Below are 19,742 nucleotides of genomic sequence, written 5' to 3' on the forward strand. Positions count from 1 at the left end.
AAACAGGTTTCCTCTTGGACTCCTGACGGCTTGTAACTACAATCCTAGTCAAATTGCAAGCTTGTGCACACCCTTTTGCTGCTGCCATCAAGACTGCCCCTTTACATTAAGAGCAACCTACAAAGAACTGCAGAAGGAAACAGGGAGCAGGGCAGAGAACTTATGAGAACCTTTGCCACTCATTCTTTCCCCAATGCAATGAGCTGAATGTGTGTGTCGGAGGCTGCATGTGAGACTGAGCTCAGAACAAACATTCTCTGTGACCCAACTCACCACGCACTGCACCTTAGTTATAATAATAATAATAATAATTTATTATTTATACCCCGCCCATCTGGCTGAGTTTCCCCAGCCACCCTGGGCGGCTCCCAATCAGTATTAAAAACAATACAGCATTACATATTAAAAACATCCCTGAACAGGGCTGCCTTAAGATGTCTTCTGAACGTCAGGTAATTCTTTATCTCTTTGACATCTGATGGGAGGGTGTTCCACAGGGCGGGCGCCACTACCGAGAAGGCCCTCTGTCTGGTTCCCTGTAGCCTCACTTCTCGCAATGAGGGAACCGCCAGAAGGCCCTCGGCGCTGGATCTCAGTGTCCGGGCTGAACGATGGGGGTGGAGACGCTCCTTCAGGTATACAGGACCGAGGCCGTTTAGGGCTTTAAAGGTCAGCACCAACACTTTGAATCGTGCTCGGAAACGTACTGGGAGCCAATGCAGATCTCTCAGAACCGGTGTTATGTGGTCCCGGCGGCCACTCCCAGTCACCAGTCTAGCTGCCGCATTCTGGATTAATTGCAGTTTCCGGGTCACCTTCAAAGGTAGCCCCACGTAGAGCGCATTGCAGTAGTCCAAGCGTGAGATAACTAGAGCATGCACCACTCTGGCGAGACAGTCCGCGGGGAGGTAGGGTCTTAGCCTGCGTACCAGGTGGAGCTGGTAGACAGCTGCCCTGGACACAGAGTTAATCTGCGCCTCCATGGACAGCTGTGAGTCCAAAATGACTCCCAGGCTGCGCACCTGGTCCTTCAGGGGCACAGTTACCCCATTCAGGACCAGGGAATCCTCCACACCTGCCCGCCTCCTGTCCCCCAAAAACAGTACTTCTGTCTTGTCAGGATTCAACCTCAATCTGTTAGCCGCCATCCAAACTCCAACCGCCTCCAGGCACTCACACAGGACCTTCACCGCCTTCACTGGTTCTGATTTAAAGGAGAGGTAGAGCTGGGTGTCATCTGCATACTGATGAACACCCAGTCCAAACCCCCTGATGATCTCTCCCAGCGGGTTCATATAGATATTAAAAAGCATGGGGGAGAGGACAGAACCCTGAGGCACCCCACAAGTGAGAGCCCAGGGGTCTGAACACTCACCCCCCACCACCACCTTCTGGACACGGCCCAGGAGGAAGGAGCGGAACCACTGTATAACAGTGCCCCCAGCTCCCAGCCCCTCTAGACGGTCCAGAAGGATGTTATGGTCGATGGTGTCAAAGGCCGCTGAGAGATCCAGCAGAACTAGGAAACAGCTCTCACCTTTGTCCCTAGCCCGCCGGAGATCATCAACCAGCGCGACCAAGGCAGTTTCAGTCCCATGGTGAGGCCTGAATCCCGATTGGAAGGGATCCAAATGGTCCGTTTCCTCCAGGCGTGCTTGGAGTTGTTCAGCAACCACCCGCTCAATCACCTTGCCCAAGAATGGCAGATTTGAGTCTGGGCGATAGTTGGCCAAATTGGCCGGGTCTAAAGATGTTTTTTTAAGAAGCGGTTTAATGACCGCCTCTTTCAGCGGGTCTGGGAAGGCTCCCTCACAGAGGGAAGCATTCACCACCCCGCAGATCCCGTCGCCCAGCCCTTCCTGGCTCGCTTTTATCAGCCAGGATGGGCAAGGATCAAAGAGACAGGTGGTCGGTTTCACTCGTCCAAGCAGCCTGTCCACATCCTCGGAGGTAACAGATTGGAATTGATCCCATGTAACAGGACCAGACAGAACTCTAGCACTCTCCCGCCCTGGCCCTGCTCCCACGGTGGAGTCTACCTCCTTCTGAATCTGAGCGATTTTATCTGCAAAAAACTTTGCAAAAGCATTGCAGGAGATCTTGGGGTCCCTACCAGGCCCCGGTGGTACAGGTGGTTCTGATAGATTGCGAACCACCTGAAAAAGTCTCCTGCTGCTGTTTTCTGCAGATGCAATGGAGGCGGTGAAGAAGGCCCTCTTCGCCGTCGCCATTGCCACTTGGTAGGCTCGACGTTGAGCTCTAACCCGTGTCCGGTCTGATTCAGAATGAGTTTTCCGCCACCGGCGCTCTAGCCGTCTCAACGATTGTTTCATCACCCTCAGCTCCGGGGAAAACCACGGGGCTGTCCGGGCTCCATGCAATCGGAGAGGGCGCTTCGGAGCCAGACAGTCAATAGCCCTGGTTAACTCCGCATTCCAGCGGGCCACCAGGGAATCAGCTGAAAGGCCATCAACTTGGGATAAAGCATCCCCTACCACTCTCTGGAAGCCAATTGGATCCATTAAGTGGCGGGGGCGGACCATCCGAATCGGTCCCACCTCCCTGCGGAGGGGAAGGGTTGCGGAGAAGTCCAGTTGCACCAGGAAGTGATCTGACCATGGCACTTCTTTTGTTTCGCTTTTAGTTAATGTCAGATCACCAGCATCCGTAGAGGTAAACACCAAGTCTAAGGCATGTCCGTGGCTATGAGTTGGGCCAGACTTATTCAGGGACAGCCCCATGGAGGCCATGCTTTCCACGAAGTCCCGAGCGGCCCCTTGTAAGGTCGTGTCGGCATGGATGTTAAAATCCCCCAGGACAACCAAGCTAGGTGTCTCCAGGAGCATATCCGCCACGACCTGAAGCAGCTCGGGCAGGGAATCCTTGGTGCAGCGGGGAGGTCGGTACACCAATAGGAATCCTGTACTGCCCCTATTGCCCAACTTCCAGAACATGCACTCAGAAAACTGGGTCTTCCCAATAGGACGCCTGGTGCAGACTAATGACTTCCTAAAAATCACTGCAACCCCCCCTCCCCGCCCACATGACCTGGGTTGCTGTGCGTAAGAGAAACCTGGTGGGCAAGCAGCGGCAAGGACAGGCCCATCTGCTTCATCCAACCAGGTCTCTGTCACACATGCCAGATCAAATCCTCCATCCACAATCAGGTCGTGGATGGCAGTGGTTTTATTCATCATTGACCTGGCATTGCACAGCAACACTTTCAGGTCATGTGGGTATCCCTTGCTGATTCTAGTATCCATCCGGTCAGGACCAGACCCGGAGGCAGGAATAGTCCTCAGACAACGACTAAACCTGCCTCCTCTGTAATGACATGGTCTGGTCTTAGCGTAACTCCTCCTCCTACCCGTGATCACTGAGATCGGTTGTCCCAGTGCATTCCCCCCTGTGGAACAAGCCCCAGCCATTTTGTGGGCTGGGGCCCACTCCCCGGCAGCCCTGACCCCTCCCCCTAAGAACAAAATAACAACTTATACAAACAAACAAAACCAATAAAACAATACAAACAAAAAAATGTAAAAATTACAAGAACATCAAAATAAAAAAATTATTCCCCAAACCCAACCAAACTTCCATCCCACCCCCACCCCCCACATACAAAAAATCCAAAAGAATTTTTTTAAAAACATTTTAAAAACACTCTGTGCCCCTCCTGCAGTAACACTGTCCTAGTGAGGCCTGTCAGGCCCCGCCCTGGGCCAGGTGGTAAGTGGCAGGAAGGAGCAGGGCCCTCAGGCACTCACTCAGGGGAGTCCTCCTGGGCAGCAGGCAGCAAGCAGCACGCAGTCCTTGTGAGGCTTCAGGCCCCGCCCCAGGCCAGATGGTAAGTGGCAAGAGCAGGGCCCTCAGGCACTCACTCAGGGGAGTCCTCCTGGGCAGCAGGCAGCAAGCAGCACGCAGTCCTTGTGAGGCCTGTCAGGCCCCGCCCCAGGCCAGATGGTAAGTGGCAAGAGCAGGGCCCTCAGGCACTCACTCAGGGGAGTCCTCCTGGGCAGCAGGCAGCAAGCAGCACGCAGTCCTTGTGAGGCTTCAGGCCCCGCCCCAGGCCAGATGGTAAGTGGCAAGAGCAGGGCCCTCAAGCACTCACTCAGGGGAGTCCTCCTGGGCAAATATAGTTGCAGAAATAGACTGGGGCTTCTTCTACAGCTGTGGCAATGGGAGGCAGGAGGGCCCAGGAAAAAAAGCAAATGGAAAGGTCATTTTATCCCCATCTGCAGTGTTATTACGGGGAAGGGGAGAGAGCTCCGAGCTCAACTTCTTGTCCCAGGTGATGTGAGGATGCATACACAACACTTGCCAGCAAATGCTTTTGAGATTTTTTTAGGGGGTGGGGAGAGCTGGATATCACAATAGATATAGTCCAGGAATGACTAGCCTTCTTTGGTCCGAGGGCAGCATTTATTGTTGGCAACCCTCTAAAGGGCTGCATGCCAGCAGTGGGCACAGCCAAAACAAAAAGTGGGAATGGTTAAAGTTTCATGTCAACACTGCTAGTAGGTCAAAGCACTGCAGAAACAGGAAGGAACATTCCCTCCTGTTTCTAGAGTGCTTTGACATGCTAACAGTGGTGGCACAGGAGGAGAAAAGTTACCACCAAATATGCTGTGGGCTTGCATTTCAAGCAGCTTTGTGGGCCTGAGGTGGACTATGGGCTTACAACCTCTGATATAGACCCTCTTCTCCCCTAAGTATCCCATTTGTCCCTTCAAAACCCATTCATTGTCACTGAAGCTTAGAAACAGCATTACACATATTAAGTTAATGCAAGATGGAACAACTCTCCACCCCAAAACATGAGTATACTTTTTTCCATGTGAGGAATTATCTAAGAAAGGCATGCAGGGATGAAACTTGTGCATCCTTTCATTCAATATGTAACAGCCCAAAATACTTGGCTGTACACCACCACAAGGCTGATATTCACACACATTACTTGGTGTCATATGATCAATCTCCTAGGCAGTTCGGAATGAACCAATATTCTCCCCGCACCCTAACTTAGAGTGGATGGGTCTTCAGCTCACTTTAAGCATTCTAGCTCAAAAATATTGATCACCATTTGATCTCCATAAAACTCTCATTAATAGCATTTAGTCATTTTGAATGATGGCAGAACTGGATGGACCAGTAAGTTTTACCTCTGCAACTTTGAGAAACTCAGAAATCCTTGTCATTCTAGTCAGAAACTTCTTATATATGTCAAGGCCTTCTTTGCATTGATTCTTTTTCATGTCAAAGTATTTTTCTACAAAATAAGAGAATTTAAAAAATAAGAGTCATCAATGTGTTTGTTTACAGTTTAATAGTGCTGATGTCATTTAAACAAAATGCTAAACCATTACAAGAATTACCCTAGCCACCTCCTTGGTTTGCACATCACCCCCTCCTCTGGTGCAGCCACAAGGAGACTTGAAGCTTTTTTTTTATTAATTGCAGTTTGGTGTGTCACCCCAAACCCTCAACTGTTGTTAATATTAATGATGGTTAGTGAAAAAACCCCAGCTTGGACAGTATGACAAACTGCAGCTAATCTGAAATTGAAGCAAAAGCTTCTAAAGTTCTCAGTGCAGCCAAGCTGGTTTTTTCTTTTTCTTTTTTTGGAGGGGGGTGAGTGTGCAAGCCTGGGCTAAGTTCATTTTTGCCAACCTCAGCTATGGCTCACCCTAATATCCAAACCAGCCAAATGAGTAAACCAGTCACAAAGATCAGAGGTGTTTGCCAAGCAAATGGATAACCTTCACCCTTCACCAAACTCTTCTTCACTCTGTCATGTGTTTATGTTTAGGCTCAAGAGCTGGAGATAAGGTGCAGGAACAGCAGTTTCAAAGTAAGACATAGTAGAAAGCCTCAAGATCTCAGACTGAAGTAAAAGTTAGAATCATAAGTCTATAGTTATAGTTAGAAAGTAAAACCCTGCATTTGCAAAGGCTGTATTTAAGTCACTCTAGACATATTACTGAAGAACGACACCTAAACATTAGGAAGAACTTCCTGACAGTAAGAGCTGTTCGACAGTGGAATTTGCTGCTAAGGAGTGTGGTGGAGTCTCCTTCTTTGGAGGTCTTTAAGCAGAGGCTTGACAACCATATGTCAGGAGTGCTCTGATGGTGTTTCCTGCTTGGCAGGGGGTTGGACTCGATGGCCCTTGTGGTCTCTTCCAACTCTATGATTCTATGACAGCATGTTAAGAATTTGCACTAAAGAACAACTCCTCTTACTCAAGCCTGATTTTGTTAACAGTGACCATTTCCCTGGAGCAGGCAGAAAACCAGACACCAAAAGTGATTGCAATGTGACTCCTTCAGTCCAGAAATCTATTTTACAGTGAATGCACAAAATAGAGGGTGTCAACAGCCAGAAGGGAATGGTATTAATCTTGTGCAAATCTAGTGAGTGTCAAAATTGTGGAGTTACTGAATGAAATTTTCAGTGTTCACAGACTAAACTCAATCAAGTTTATTTATTTACATCCACACACTTTGGGATTTATTTACTTTTACTTTCACCTATTTGGCAGGAGTTTGTCAGCATTTGTTGTATAGTAATAGTATACCAAGCTTTATCCAAATATCTCAGGGTGATTCACAGCATAAAAATGTGGGAAAAACCCAGAGAGTACATAAAACTAAAACAAAACAATAACCACCCCCTCTCACAATGATTATGATTTCAGATAGAAATTAAATATTCAACATGGTGTAGAAGGGACAGGCAAACTAGGAAAAATTTCCTCAACAAAATATAAACCAAAAAAATAATAATCCCAAAGTTATTCTAATGTTGTGAATGAGCATGTTCTGCTGCATGCTGCACCACAATCCTCATTTTACTTTACAGCAACCATTCATGTTATAAGCAATCCATGAGAACCACAGTGGCCTACCAAGTACTAGTAAGTAGCTTCAACTTTTTTACTGGCTCAACTTTCATTCCTGTATGGACAACCCAATGCATAAAGATTTAGCAGGTAGGTACATAAAGGTAAAGGTAAAGGTAAAGGTACCCCTGCCTGTTCGGGCCAGTCTTGCCAGACTCTAGGGTTGTGCGCTCATCTCACTCTATAGGCCGGGAGCCAGCGCTGTCCGCAGACACTTCCGGGTCACGTGGCCAGCGTGACAAGCTGCGTCTGGCGAGCCAGCGCAGCACACGGAACGCCGTTTACCTTCCCGCCGGTAAGCGGTCCCTATTTATCTACTTGCACCCGGAGGTGCTTTCGAACTGCTAGGTTGGCAGGCGCTGGGACCGAACGACGGGAGCGCACCCCGCCGCGGGGATTCAAACCACCAACCTGACGATCGGCAAGTCCTAGGCGCTGAGGCTTTAACCCACAGCGCCACCCGCGTCCCCAAGGTACATACTGTATACCAAAGTGAATATAATAATAATGGCACAACTGGGCCATACCGTACCATGCACTAATCTTATTGCAGATACATTGCATGAAGAATCTAAGAACAGCCCTGCCGAATCAAACCAAGGGTCCATCTAGCCTAGCATCCTATTTCCAACAGCAGCTGTCTCTGAGAAGCCCACAAATTATAGCACGAAGAAAATAGCTCTTTCCCATTGTTGCTCTTGTTGACTGCCCCAGTCCCTTTCAACTGCAGCCTGAAAGCTGGAAATACTTCAGGTGAAACATTTTTACCTTCAAAGATTAAGTGCTTCAGCTGCTATATTTCTGCTGCTTGGGACGCCATTAAAGAGAAGCAGGAGCATACAAAGGAGTTGCCTACCCATGCCTAACAGGATTCATTGTTTATTTGTACAAATGCATATATGACTGCCACACACTAACTTTCCCGTATCAACTCCAGCATTTCCTCTTCACATTGTATGTGGGACAAACCCTATTCAGAATGCCTAGCCGTCTCCACTCTCCTCTGGAGGTATGGCAGCTCTCCATGAGGAAGTGTAAAGTATTCCAACCCACAAATTCCACTTATGAAAGCCGCCCTAAGGAGAGAGTGCCAAAAGCTAAATTAGTTAACAAAATTGTCACCTTCCCTAAGATCCAAAGAGAAAATTGTCAGCTTTGCAGATTGGTTGTGCGGTAGCTGGACAAGAAAATTATACTTCAAGCAAGTCATTTTTCATGCCAAAAATACTCCAGACTAGCTTGCGTTTAGGCACCTACATATTTCTGTTTACATGTAAAGAGAAGCAGCTCTTTAAGGCAGTTTAAAATTGTCTTGCAGGAAGTCAAAACAAAGATCACTGTCTTGCCTACTAAGTACAATGAAGAGATGTAAAAAAAGTAGTATTTACCCAACAGGTTAATAATCCCTTCATTATACGCTGCAAAGAGTCTAATGGCATCTTTGAAGAGAAGCATGAAAGCAGCATTAATTACACCATTTGTAAGTTCATTGCTGTTGACCTGCCGGTGAGAAGAAAGAAGTTAGTTCAATTTGAAAAAAACATCCACGGCTATCTCCTGTCTTCAGTATGCAGGGAAAAGATCGGTCTTGCCTTTTGACATTGTGCACTATAAATTTGTGACATGACAACCTGGTGAAATAAAGGCTCTCGTTGGCTTTGGGAACTCTGCAGCAGTTGCACAAGTCTTAAAAACATGCAAGCGGCTTTCCAAACGACAAGGGGGTGTGCCAGTGACCCCCAACTACCACACAGGTGCTGGGGAAAGCTGCTCCTGTAGTTGGTGCTCTCGGTTCCTATCAGAACATCTGTCTATAGCTCCCAAGAGAACATATAGTTTAAGATATTTAGCGTTTGCCAACTCAGAAAAATTACCGCTTGCATCACCAACACATATTAGAACCAAACATTTTCTTCCTCATAGGAGACTAAATTTGAACATTTTTTTTTTTACTGCCTTTATCCAGAAAGGGCAGAAATATAAACAGGGCATTTATAAGGCATTAAGAGGTAGTGTTTTATGAAACCAGGATTAGGTGGTCTAGCCTTTATTGATGCCGTAACTAAAACACTTACATTGAAATCAAGAAGTGCATCCATCTGGTTTTGTATTATTGGTACTGTTTTTAGGAGTTTCTCGGTATTCATAGTCCTCATGACTCCGTCAGCACTAGAGAAAGGAGAAGTGAGAAACACATCAGTAAGCAAAACATATTTGGCATGATGCACACAGAGATGGCTGACACAGGGTGTTCCGCTCTTTTCCCTCCCCTTTCTCCTGCCTCTGCAACCCACGTGCATGCACAAAAGCAATATGCCAGACCGCTAAGGATAATAGGAGGCCTGTGTCCAGCTCTCGCTCTCTGCCCAGTCCATGGAATGTGTCTGAATACAACAGGGAAAACGGGATGTCTTGCCCCAACTTCCAGCCCCAGGAGTTGGGGGAGTGGGCCTGCAAGAAGAACTCCCATGGGATTTCTGGCCTTTTGACTCTAGGTGTAAATGATTTGGGGGAAGAGGGGCTTAGTGCTAATGCTGGCAAGCTTTGCAGTTTCATTTGGATGTTAAGTTATTGGATATTGGTAACTTCATGTTTAGATATGTAAGGCATTTTATAATATTTTAAATCATTGTGTAGTCGTATGCTACAGTGATTGTATTTGTAAGCTAAACTACTTAACTCACTCCTACTCTAGGTTTTTAAGCAGGGGTTGCATGACCATCTGCCATGGATGCTTTAGCTGAGATTCTTAAAACTCAAAAGTATTGGGGGGGGGGTCGAACTAAATGACCCTTGGCGTCCCTTCCAGCTTTATGATTCTACTTGCTGTGAAAGCAAGCAAGAAGATCAACAGCAAGAGAAACATTACTAAGTTGAGAGTAATTCAAGAGCTATCCAAGTTCCTAAGTGTCTCAGTCAAGTTTTTAAAGGTGTGCCATGACTATTAAACATTTTAGACTCAATTAAAGGTACAAAAATGGCAAAGCAGAATTCAACTGATCTTTCTAATTTTTTATACTCCTAATGTCAGTCTTTTCAAATTTTCAAGAACGCAGAAGTCACCTTTGAACTACTTTCAGTACATGTTGTATCAGCTGGTGTCCAATGAAATCACTGTGTGAGTTGTTCTGCTTGTGCAAAGGAACTTCTCCTCCTGTCCCTCTCAACCCCTCAAATATACTCTGCCCTTAAGTAATAATGCTTATGAACTTCCTATAAAGCAACGAATAGTATGATGGACTAGATTGACATCTGGTCTGACACAGCAAGGCTCTTACGTTCATATCACATACTGCCTTTTAAAGTTTCCAAAGTTTCAAAAGAAATTTGACACGCAGCACAGAGCATTGCTGTTATAACACAAATCTAAAGCTTCCTTGGGTGTGTAGAACTAGTCACATAGTTGGCTGCAATCACAAGTGATTACAGACGCAGGGCTGGCAGAGACAGGATAAAAGCCTGATAGCACAAGGCACAGGGATGGGAGCAAAGGGCTGAACTTCTATGGAAATGCAGATTCTACTGCGGAAGAGCTTTTGGAATGTCTCTTCTCCCAGACTACTTGACAAAACACCAGCATTTAAAAGCTCACTCAAATACGCTCCATAGTGCTGACTCCCTCCAGTACATACTTTTGAGTTTTAAAAATTTTATATCTCTTCCCTGACAATATCCAAAATTATTTTCGAGGACTGCCTTCCTTTCTCAGCCTTCATCAACTTAAAAGCCCTTGCTGCCAGCTTAAAAATAAAATAAAATAAACTGAGCTGCCAACTTCAAGTCCAGAATTACTTATTAATTAAACTTGCTCATCACTTGGCACTTTTAATTGTCAAATTTAATATGACTGTTTCAACAAAATGTGTTTTGTGGAAGTTGCAGAACTCACTGCAGTTATTTAGATCAACACTACATCAACCCTCTGATCTGCAAAGTTCTTCCTTTCCCAAAAGCACACACACATGCACACAGCCTTCTAATTAAAAAACATACGAATAAAAAACACCTGGGAACCAAATCCTTACCTAGCTGGAACACAAAGCACAGTGGTGTAAAAACAGATCCTGGTTCCATTGGTAGCAAGACTTAACCTTCTAGAGGTCAATTACTCGTTTGAAGTTGCATTTTTACATTTAAGGAAACTTATGAGTAATTAGAACAGAAGCTATAAACGGCAAGCTACACCTTAAAATAAATTTATTCCAGACAATGTAATCCTTACCCTCTTTTTACTTTTGTGAAATCAAAAGCTACTTGTCTGTAGGAAACTGCTTTTTCATTCAAATACCTGCTATATCTTCTGATAAATGTGGACATATCATACCCTAAAGAAGAGAAAGACAAAACAAATTAGCTCCCTGTTTTGCATGAATACTTATGGCTAAACATTAAGAACGTAACAATTTAAATTCACAGGATCATCATTTGGACCCTATGGACAAATATATCTAACTTACTGTGAGAATCAAATAAATTAAAAGCACAGATTTCCATATACAAGTGATTTTAGACAAAGACATGCCCTGAGCTTCCTCTTCTCCCACATTTCTCCTTTGACTAAATTAGAAATTGTACATCTCACTCTCTAACTGTAGAAATCATTTTATGGGCCAGCTTCATTAGCTGCATACTAAAGATGATGTCTGTGTTATCTGTTATTTCCTTATGAACGTTAATGAATTTCCTTATGAATGTTAATTCGGGGGGGGGGGGAATGTGGACATTTTACTATTCAACTGCAGACAGTTGTAGAATATAGAGAAGTTCAAATATCTTTTAAGCACTTGGGAGAGGTCTCCACCAGAAGGGTTACACTTTTCAGAATGATAACTGAGTCATGAAGCAATGATACTGCTATAAAGACACCTTCAAGGATGTCATGACTCACTTGAAACAAACCAAATGATTTACCTTGCAATCCACTTTTGTCCAAGAAATTGCTCAAGTTAAACAATGTGTTCCTGGAAGCCAGATACTGGATAAAACGCTAGAAGGGATAAAAAGACTTTGGATTATTTGACTGGAATTGTACGTAGCTCTTTCTGTGTATTTTATCATTAACGTAGAGTGACCTAGGTCAGAATGCCTATAAGCCAGGCTTCCCCAATCTGATACCCTCCAGGTTTTGGAACTACAGCTTTCATTAGCCCAGTAAGCACAGTTTGGGTCTCAAAACTACAGTTTGGTGTACTGTCTGAATTGATTCAGCTGTGATGTGGTGAGTACAGAAGAGAAATCTTCTCAAACTGTCCAATCCAAATAAGCAAACCAGAGCAGTTCCCATGCTGGCCTCTCACACACAGATCCAAAGGCACTTCAAATGCCTGCTTTTTAAACTGAACTAACAGAATTGATGAGCTAGAGCTATTTAGACAGGAATACCATCCTGGAAGTAAAAAATAGGTATTCACCTTGTAAGTCATACCACAGTGCATGCAGTCTCAAGAAATGTAAGGCGGGTTCTGAATACAAATATTTTTGTGCTCATCCTTTAAATTGGGGTGGGCATAGTGTGCTCTCTTTCATTTTATTATATTTATCTTGTAACAGTGTCATCATGCTGCAGTTTGCTTGGTCACAGCAAGTGGCAATATGAAGTATAGAGTGATGAGAGGCAGCGAGTGGGCAGCCCAGTTGAGCTGCAGACAAACAGCCGGAACAGGATGCATCAGCCACCCTGCTCTGCTGGCTCCACTGCCTGCCAGCTCTGCGGTGTCTACCCAAAGGATCCACAGCCCAAGGCTGGCTGTCACTGCTACTGGCCATCTTCTTCATCCCCAGCCAGCCTGGAGATCCTCTGCTGCTTCCACATCCCAAGCAGCTGATCAGGATGCAAGAGCAGCACTGTAGCAATGGGGAAAATGGCGGCCAGAAGTGGCAGCCAGCCAGCATGTGGATCCACTACTATCTCCTGCACCACATACCAGGCATTGCAGATAAGTCAGCAGCATGCAGGATAAAGGAACACCCCTCAGGAGAAGCAACTGGGCCAAAAGCAACATCCCCAGAGTTCCAAGGCTGCCCTTAATGCACACACCCTGCCCCCTTGTTCCTTTGCCTGAGCCCTATAATGACTGACTACACAGACATGAAGAAACACCCAAGGTGGACAAAGGAAGACCACCCATCTTTCTCATGGCTGCAACCCTTCATTCAGCCTGGGGATTGGCAAGATTTAAAGGGGAGAGCGGAGTTTGGTGAGCAATGCAAGCTGGAGCACAGCCCCCAGTATATACTGGGTGCGCATTTTAGGTCTTGTTTTACTGCTGTTTTTATATTTTTCTTCTTGTTGTATTTTTTTGTGTCGTCCTATAAGTCACTTGGAAGCACTGGTGTAAAAAGCAGCAAAAGACTATATTAAGATAAATATATATTCTAGCACACATTGAATCCCATTTGGACAAGAAGACTGGATCACTACAACTATGACCTACTCTGAACAGTGAATGAACTTACATGCATTGGTGACATTTAGCCAGTAAACAATTTAACCATGTGGTAAATGATGCAGACTTCAAATGACTCATATTAGTCCCATTCATTCGTCAGCCAGCCCACAAGTGCCGTTTCCTTCTCTGGTTACACCCTCATCAATGCCAAATACATGAACTGAGCAGTATAAATAAAACTTTTGTAATAGCATAGTATGAGGTAAGGAAGTGTTTTAAGAATGAGATCGTGAATGTATTTCACATGGTGATGTGGCACCATTGTTCTGCAAAATGCACTACTACTTCTCCCCTCCCCCTTCAACAGGAAGGATTATAGTTCTGTGATATAAATGAATTCAGGCAATATGTAGCCAGAAAAATGAAAAAATAACCATTCATGTTCAAACACTATCCTCAGCATTCTCCCAAGTTATGACTGACCACATGCATTATGGAAATGCACAACTGAACAAATGTGTTAGTAGTTTTACTGAAGGGGTGATATATATTTAACCAAAACAAAACAAAAAACCTGTTTTGAGATGTGGAACCTAAGGAAGACTGTGGAATGCAAAAAGTAACATTACTCCTCAGAAATTATTGCAAGCTGATTATTTCTAAACTGCCCCTATTACTTGTTCCCACCCTTTTTGAATTTTCTATAGTTCAATTCTATAGCTGTAGACAAAATTAACACTAACAATTTTCACAAATACTATAGATCAAGTTGTTCACACTTTATCTATATCCTCAATGTCTTTCGACCAGATCCCTAACCACTGGCCATGCTAGATGCAGTTAATCTGAGCTGAAGTCCTGAGGAATACAGGTTACCAATCCCTGTTTCAGAGACACTTACAAACTTATTTATGGCATGTAAGTGATCAAGATCATCCAAATACGCTTTCACAATTTTTGCCAGGGAACATGCATTAGTTAAGCCTCAGGCTGTTTTTAAATACCATTCATTATCCCCAATGCAGGGCAAAAAGCCAGGTTGCACTGAATAAGCCAATTCTCTAATGTATGAGTGATCTGCAGTAATAAGTTACCTCATTTCCGTACACCATTAGATGGTGTGTTGTGATGAGTGACTTGAATACCACCACCCAGCTACTGTTCATTGTCCTTTCGAACAAGCTGTCCGCCAACTGTGGGATATTTACGTTCATCTCATTTGTGCACTGTATTAAATCTGCAACACAAAGAAATTCTCATTGATATTTAAAACAGCAACAGGTTCCATTCAATGAGTGAGGAGAGAATTCTATGGACTACTGGCTGCATTTGCACATCACGTTAAGTCATAAACTGATTTGCTATGGAGCAGAAGCCCACTACTATAACACTGCTGAATTACTCCCTTCATCAAGCTGGGAGCCATAAACTATGAGCTCTGGCTTAGAGTGATGTGTCAACCAAGGCTCATTATTATTATATTATTATTTATTAAACTGATTAGTCTCTTTACGAAAACTCAAAGCAACTTACCATGTTTGTTCTCGCAAACAAACCAGAAACTGCTAAGTCAGTAACAAATTTTGGTTTAACCTGGTTTGTTTGGTGAGAAAGACAAAAAGGACTGGGTTCCAATAGTCACACTAAACCAGGGTGTGCAGTTTCTTGTTCCCAGCTCAAAGAGAAGAAAGCAACAGGAGTGATTCAGCAGTGTGCACTAGCAAGCTGCTATGTCGTAGTAAGTCACAGTTTATGGCTTTCTATGACATGTGAACACAGCTGCTCATTTGGTGTGGGATTTCCAGGGCACCTTCAGATGATGCAGGGAGACTGAGACCCAAGAGTAACAGTACACTCTGGAGCATATGTCCCAGTATCCTCTGCACAATGCAATGATCCCATGGCAAATGCACAAGGTTCCTCAGATTCCCTGAAGGATAGCAACAGGTTTTTTTTGGGGGGGGAGAGAGAAAATGAAGCAGGTAACTAAGACTTTAGAATGAGGTATGCACTGGAAGCTTTTTGTTCAGAAGAAGAGGGGGTGACGGTGGAGGAAGATTGGAAAAAATTCAAAGACTATTTGCAGAAGCATTATAAAATTAATGGACATTAGAGTGATGTTGGATAAAAATTAAGTGGTTACTAGCTGTAATGTAGAGGCCGAACAATAAGATATGATAAGTTATAACAAGTTATAATAAGGATTTGCTGAACTAAGAATCTGAACGGGAATACAAAAGGGGGAGGTGAGAGGAGGTCTGGGAAATAAGTTAATGGAAATGAGTAATGGAAATTATATTTGTTTTAACTGTTCTTTTTTGCTTTTGTATTTTTGTGTTTTTATTATTATTTTTTTGTGTATGTTTATTTTTTGTATTAATTGGAAATTCTAATAAATATCAGTTAAAAAAAAAAACAGAAGAAGAGGGGGTGGAGACAAAAGTTTAACAAAACTTATGAACAGCATGCAGAACAGTTTCTATTCATCCTCACCACACCAAAATTCAGTGAAACTGATGGGTGGTAGCTACAGCAAAAAGCAATTACTCGTCATACAGTGCAAAATCAACATATGAAATTCATTAACATCTCTATTGAAACAGTCTTTTAAACGTATGCCAAAAGAAATAGCACATGACATTCATGAAAATAGAGTATAAAATGCAGAAGACCCACACTGACACCTCTAGAGGTGGCAGTTTGTTCTTCTCACACAAGAATCCACCCAGACCTGTCCCCAATATAGCCAACAAGAAAAGTTCTTACTGATGTCTCAACTGCAAAGTGATGTAGCCTGAAGAAGTTTATCAAGTGCATGCCATAAACAGGGGCTGTTCCATGTGCCCACAGATCTATTTTCATGGTTATACAGAACCCCAAGTAAAGGTTCTTAAGACTTTAATCATGGGGTTTCGTATGAGAGAAGACTCAAATTTACTGTACTTAGACCATCTATTCTAGAGCTTTACATGTAGTAATCAGATATCTAAACCAAAACCAGCGTACTTAACTTTACAATCTGACCATGTTAATAAAACAGGGCAGCAACATTTGGCACCAGCTACAGTTCCTAAACACATTTTGAGCAAAGCCTGTAGTATACACAGTAGTAGTCAACACATGTTACTGAACTACCAGGTCCAAAAGATAGCTGTACATGGAAAATTTTACATTCTTCTTTGGCGATCACTCATAGCCAAGTAAGATTGTCTTTCATGCATGAAGCCACAGCAGTTTGAAAATCAAAATGGTTATTTTGTGAAAGCCAGTTTGTACTAGTCCTCCCTGCCCTACAATATGCTACTCCAATAGTTCTGCTAATACAGCCAAAGTAGGCTAGTTGACTATATCAGAGTGTGTGTGTGTGTGTGCGCGCGCGCACACACACACACACTTGATTTCTAGAGACCGAGTGATAGCAAGGCCAATTGCTCCAAGCCACAAGTATGCAACTCAAGAGGAATTTAGCCATGTTAAAGGACTTGAAGGAGGAATAAGAAGACAAAGCAGACTCAACAGGCTAGAGACATAGCAAGCAGGTCATTTGTTTATTTTCAGACAGATTGTACCATCAGAAAGATTGGGAAGTTGCCTTTGATGATCATGCTTCCTTCCCCACAGCAGAAAATGGCAAAAACCTTATCCAATTTTGCATTCTTTGTGGACCCAAAGCCACTGCAAATTTCACCCTAAGTACCATTGGGAGGGAAAGTAACATCTGAATGGCACCAAAGTAGCTTTTCCAACAGTTTCACAAGCAGCAACTTTCCTTTAAAAAAAATGCAATTCTAGTTCCCCACTGAAGTGCTGCATAAAATGAGTCATGTTTGGAACCCTATCTGTATACCGCTAGGGCCTCTTCAAACTAAACTCTTCCATATGCAAGCACTGAATGCAATACTATGTTCCAAATATTAATACATGCCTAATGTGAGAAGTGGCTTAAATTTACTCATGGGTGCTGGAATCATGTGAGAACCCAACTTTTCTCCCTTCAAAATAAAACAGAAACAAGGAAAACAAAAGCCAGCCAAAGGCTTTGACCATTAGCAAGAATAAAGCTCAACACCAATGCTTTCTTCAAAGTTAGAGACTTATATTTGGCAGCCATAGAAATACTTAAGCGATTTAGCAGATTAAAAATGTTAAAGCAGCATTACAGTCATCTAACCTAGCCGGGCTGCCAAGATTTAGTTTAATGGTTTTAATGTTAGAGAGCCCAGGAAGAAGGGAACAGAGGCGGCAAGGGCAGAAGACAGCAAAACAGTCTACAGGAAAAAATACATAGAAGTCAACCCTTGGTTTTCTTCTTGCCTGAAGCTTCTGTAAATGGAGTCTTAGAAATAAAGACTTTAAAATACTCATTGATGTAGTATTCACTGTTTCCTTACCAGCCCAAATAGTTTCCTGCCTCCAACTTTCATGACTAAAATGGTAGCTTCCAGTTGCTGTCAACTGAAGTAACTTGTAACAAATCCAACCACTGTTCAGCTTTATATAAAGATGCACTATTCTATAGGTTTTGTTCAAGACCTAAGGGGCTATAAACACCTAGCTTCCAAAGACCTTTAAAGTTTTGGCCATATGGAGAGTGTTACTTATGTGCTGGTTCAAGACGAGGGTTTGTAAAATAGGAAAGGAAACACAAAGCTCTCTGGATTCAACTTTTGGTTGGGGCTTACATCATTCACACCTACAAAAGCAAGCTGCAGACCAAACACATGCCAAAACTATTAGTTTTGTGCCCAGTGTCTGCATATTTTCTGTGTTTTCATTGCCGCCTCCAAGTTTCACTTCATACAATGTTCTCATTCATATCCAATAATCTGGAAGCATTTTTAAGTCTCCAATCTACCATTCTCTGGGAAAGAAGCCCCCCTCCCCACACCACATCTGGACATGTCAAGAGCTCATAAGGTTTGATGGGCATTGTGGAAATTTAACTAAAAAGAGCACACATAGCATTTGGTCTTCCACACCTGTTCAGAAAGGATTCAATGACTTCTGAACATGAAGAAACTCTACAGTGCTGTAGGGCTAGTACAAAGACTAAAAGCAGTTTTCAAGGTAAGTTCAGTATAGGGCAGTATATCCACGTGAAGTTCTTTTTGCGCTTCTACCCTGTAATGATTCAGCACACCTAGCAGTGTTGTGATATCTCAAAGGTTTACCTCAGCCAATGATATACTGGGCAGGAAAATGCAAAACACAATATCCTGATACAGATGCACAATATCCTGATACAGACAGGTTATGCAATGTTCCACAGGAGAAATTTGATACAGGGATGCAGTTTTTGGAGGTAGAATCAAACATAATATGAAGTTCAAGCTTCAGTTCAACCATATTTAACATATAACAAAAAATGTATCATGCTTAAGTAATAAGCTATTCAAAGAGCAAAACACTAAGATAAGGAGTAGTTTCATTTCCTGTCAAAACCCTTTAAGCTAGCACTGGCAAAAGAATAGTTTTAAAAGACCAAGATATTTACCGTAAGTACAAAAGAGGAGAGGAGAAATTTGAGTCCCTTTGAACAAATGGCCCATGCCAATTTGCTGCTTGGAGGTATTTTCACAGGACATACAAAAAGTATTCAAATTTTAATTATATACTATTTTTATAGTTAAGGTGATACAAAGACCTGTAATATTTTGCAGATAAATTATTGTGGTACAAGCAACCTTAAAACAAGTACAGTAGTACCTCGGGTTACAGACACTTCAGGTTATAGACTCCGCTAACCCAGAAATAGTACCTCAGGTTAAGAACTTTGCTTCAGGATGAGAACAGAAATCGCGCCGCCGCAGCGTGGCGGAAGCAGGAGGCCCCATTAGCTAAAGTGGTACCTCAGGTTAAGAACAGTTTCGGTTAAGAACAGACCTCCGGAATGAATTAAGTTCTTAACCTAAGGTACCACTGTAAAACCAAGATGCCCTGTTTTAATAGAAGCTGCAGCATGTCACATGCATTTAGTGCATCTCAAAAACGAATAGCAAGATCTGCACAACAGCTCCAGGGACTGACCCAAAGGGCAGCAACTGAGCTCCACTTTCCTCCAGCTTGTTAAGTTCCTCACTCACTGACTCACCTTCCCCACCATAAAAAAACCACTTCTGGGGCTCTAAGAATGTAAGACCTGTGCTAGATCAGACCAGAGCCCTATCTAGTCCAGCATCCCCAAACTCTCCTTTACAAAGCCAACTTCCTGGCTCTCTTCTGCTGAATTCAGACTTCCGAGTCTCACAACTTCAATTAAAAATCATCTTTCTAGTCCCTAGAGCTGCAGACAGAAACATCACACACAAATTAAGGGGAGGGACCCGACAAGAATTAGAGAATTTGATGTTTAACTTCACATTTTACTTCATTTGACAACTGACCTGAAATTATCAGGACGTAATAAACCCTATGCATAACTTTACATACTGTGAGGTAAAGGAACATTAATACCA

The 19,742-nt window shown here is 43.4% G+C and overlaps 1 protein-coding gene across 8 annotated transcripts in view; it reads right to left on the bottom strand.

Moving 5' to 3' along the window:
• Positions 1-19,742, bottom strand: part of PICALM (phosphatidylinositol binding clathrin assembly protein) — a 72,650-nt gene that overhangs the window by 31,729 nt on the left and 21,179 nt on the right. For all 8 annotated transcript variants that reach the window (XM_081860358.1, XM_081860355.1, XM_081860359.1 and 5 more), the window contains exons 2-7: positions 14,382-14,524; positions 11,810-11,885; positions 11,121-11,223; positions 8,974-9,067; positions 8,287-8,398; positions 5,160-5,266 (exon numbers count right to left, since the gene is read on the bottom strand). In XM_081860358.1, the coding sequence (XP_081716484.1) occupies positions 5,160-5,266; positions 8,287-8,398; positions 8,974-9,067; positions 11,121-11,223; positions 11,810-11,885; positions 14,382-14,524 (635 nt within the window). The remainder of the gene's footprint in view (positions 1-5,159; positions 5,267-8,286; positions 8,399-8,973; positions 9,068-11,120; positions 11,224-11,809; positions 11,886-14,381; positions 14,525-19,742) is intronic.

This window comes from Podarcis erhardii, assembly GCF_964252035.2.
Source record: "Podarcis erhardii genome assembly, chromosome: 4".
In the NCBI taxonomy this organism is placed as follows: domain Eukaryota; kingdom Metazoa; phylum Chordata; class Lepidosauria; order Squamata; family Lacertidae; genus Podarcis; species Podarcis erhardii.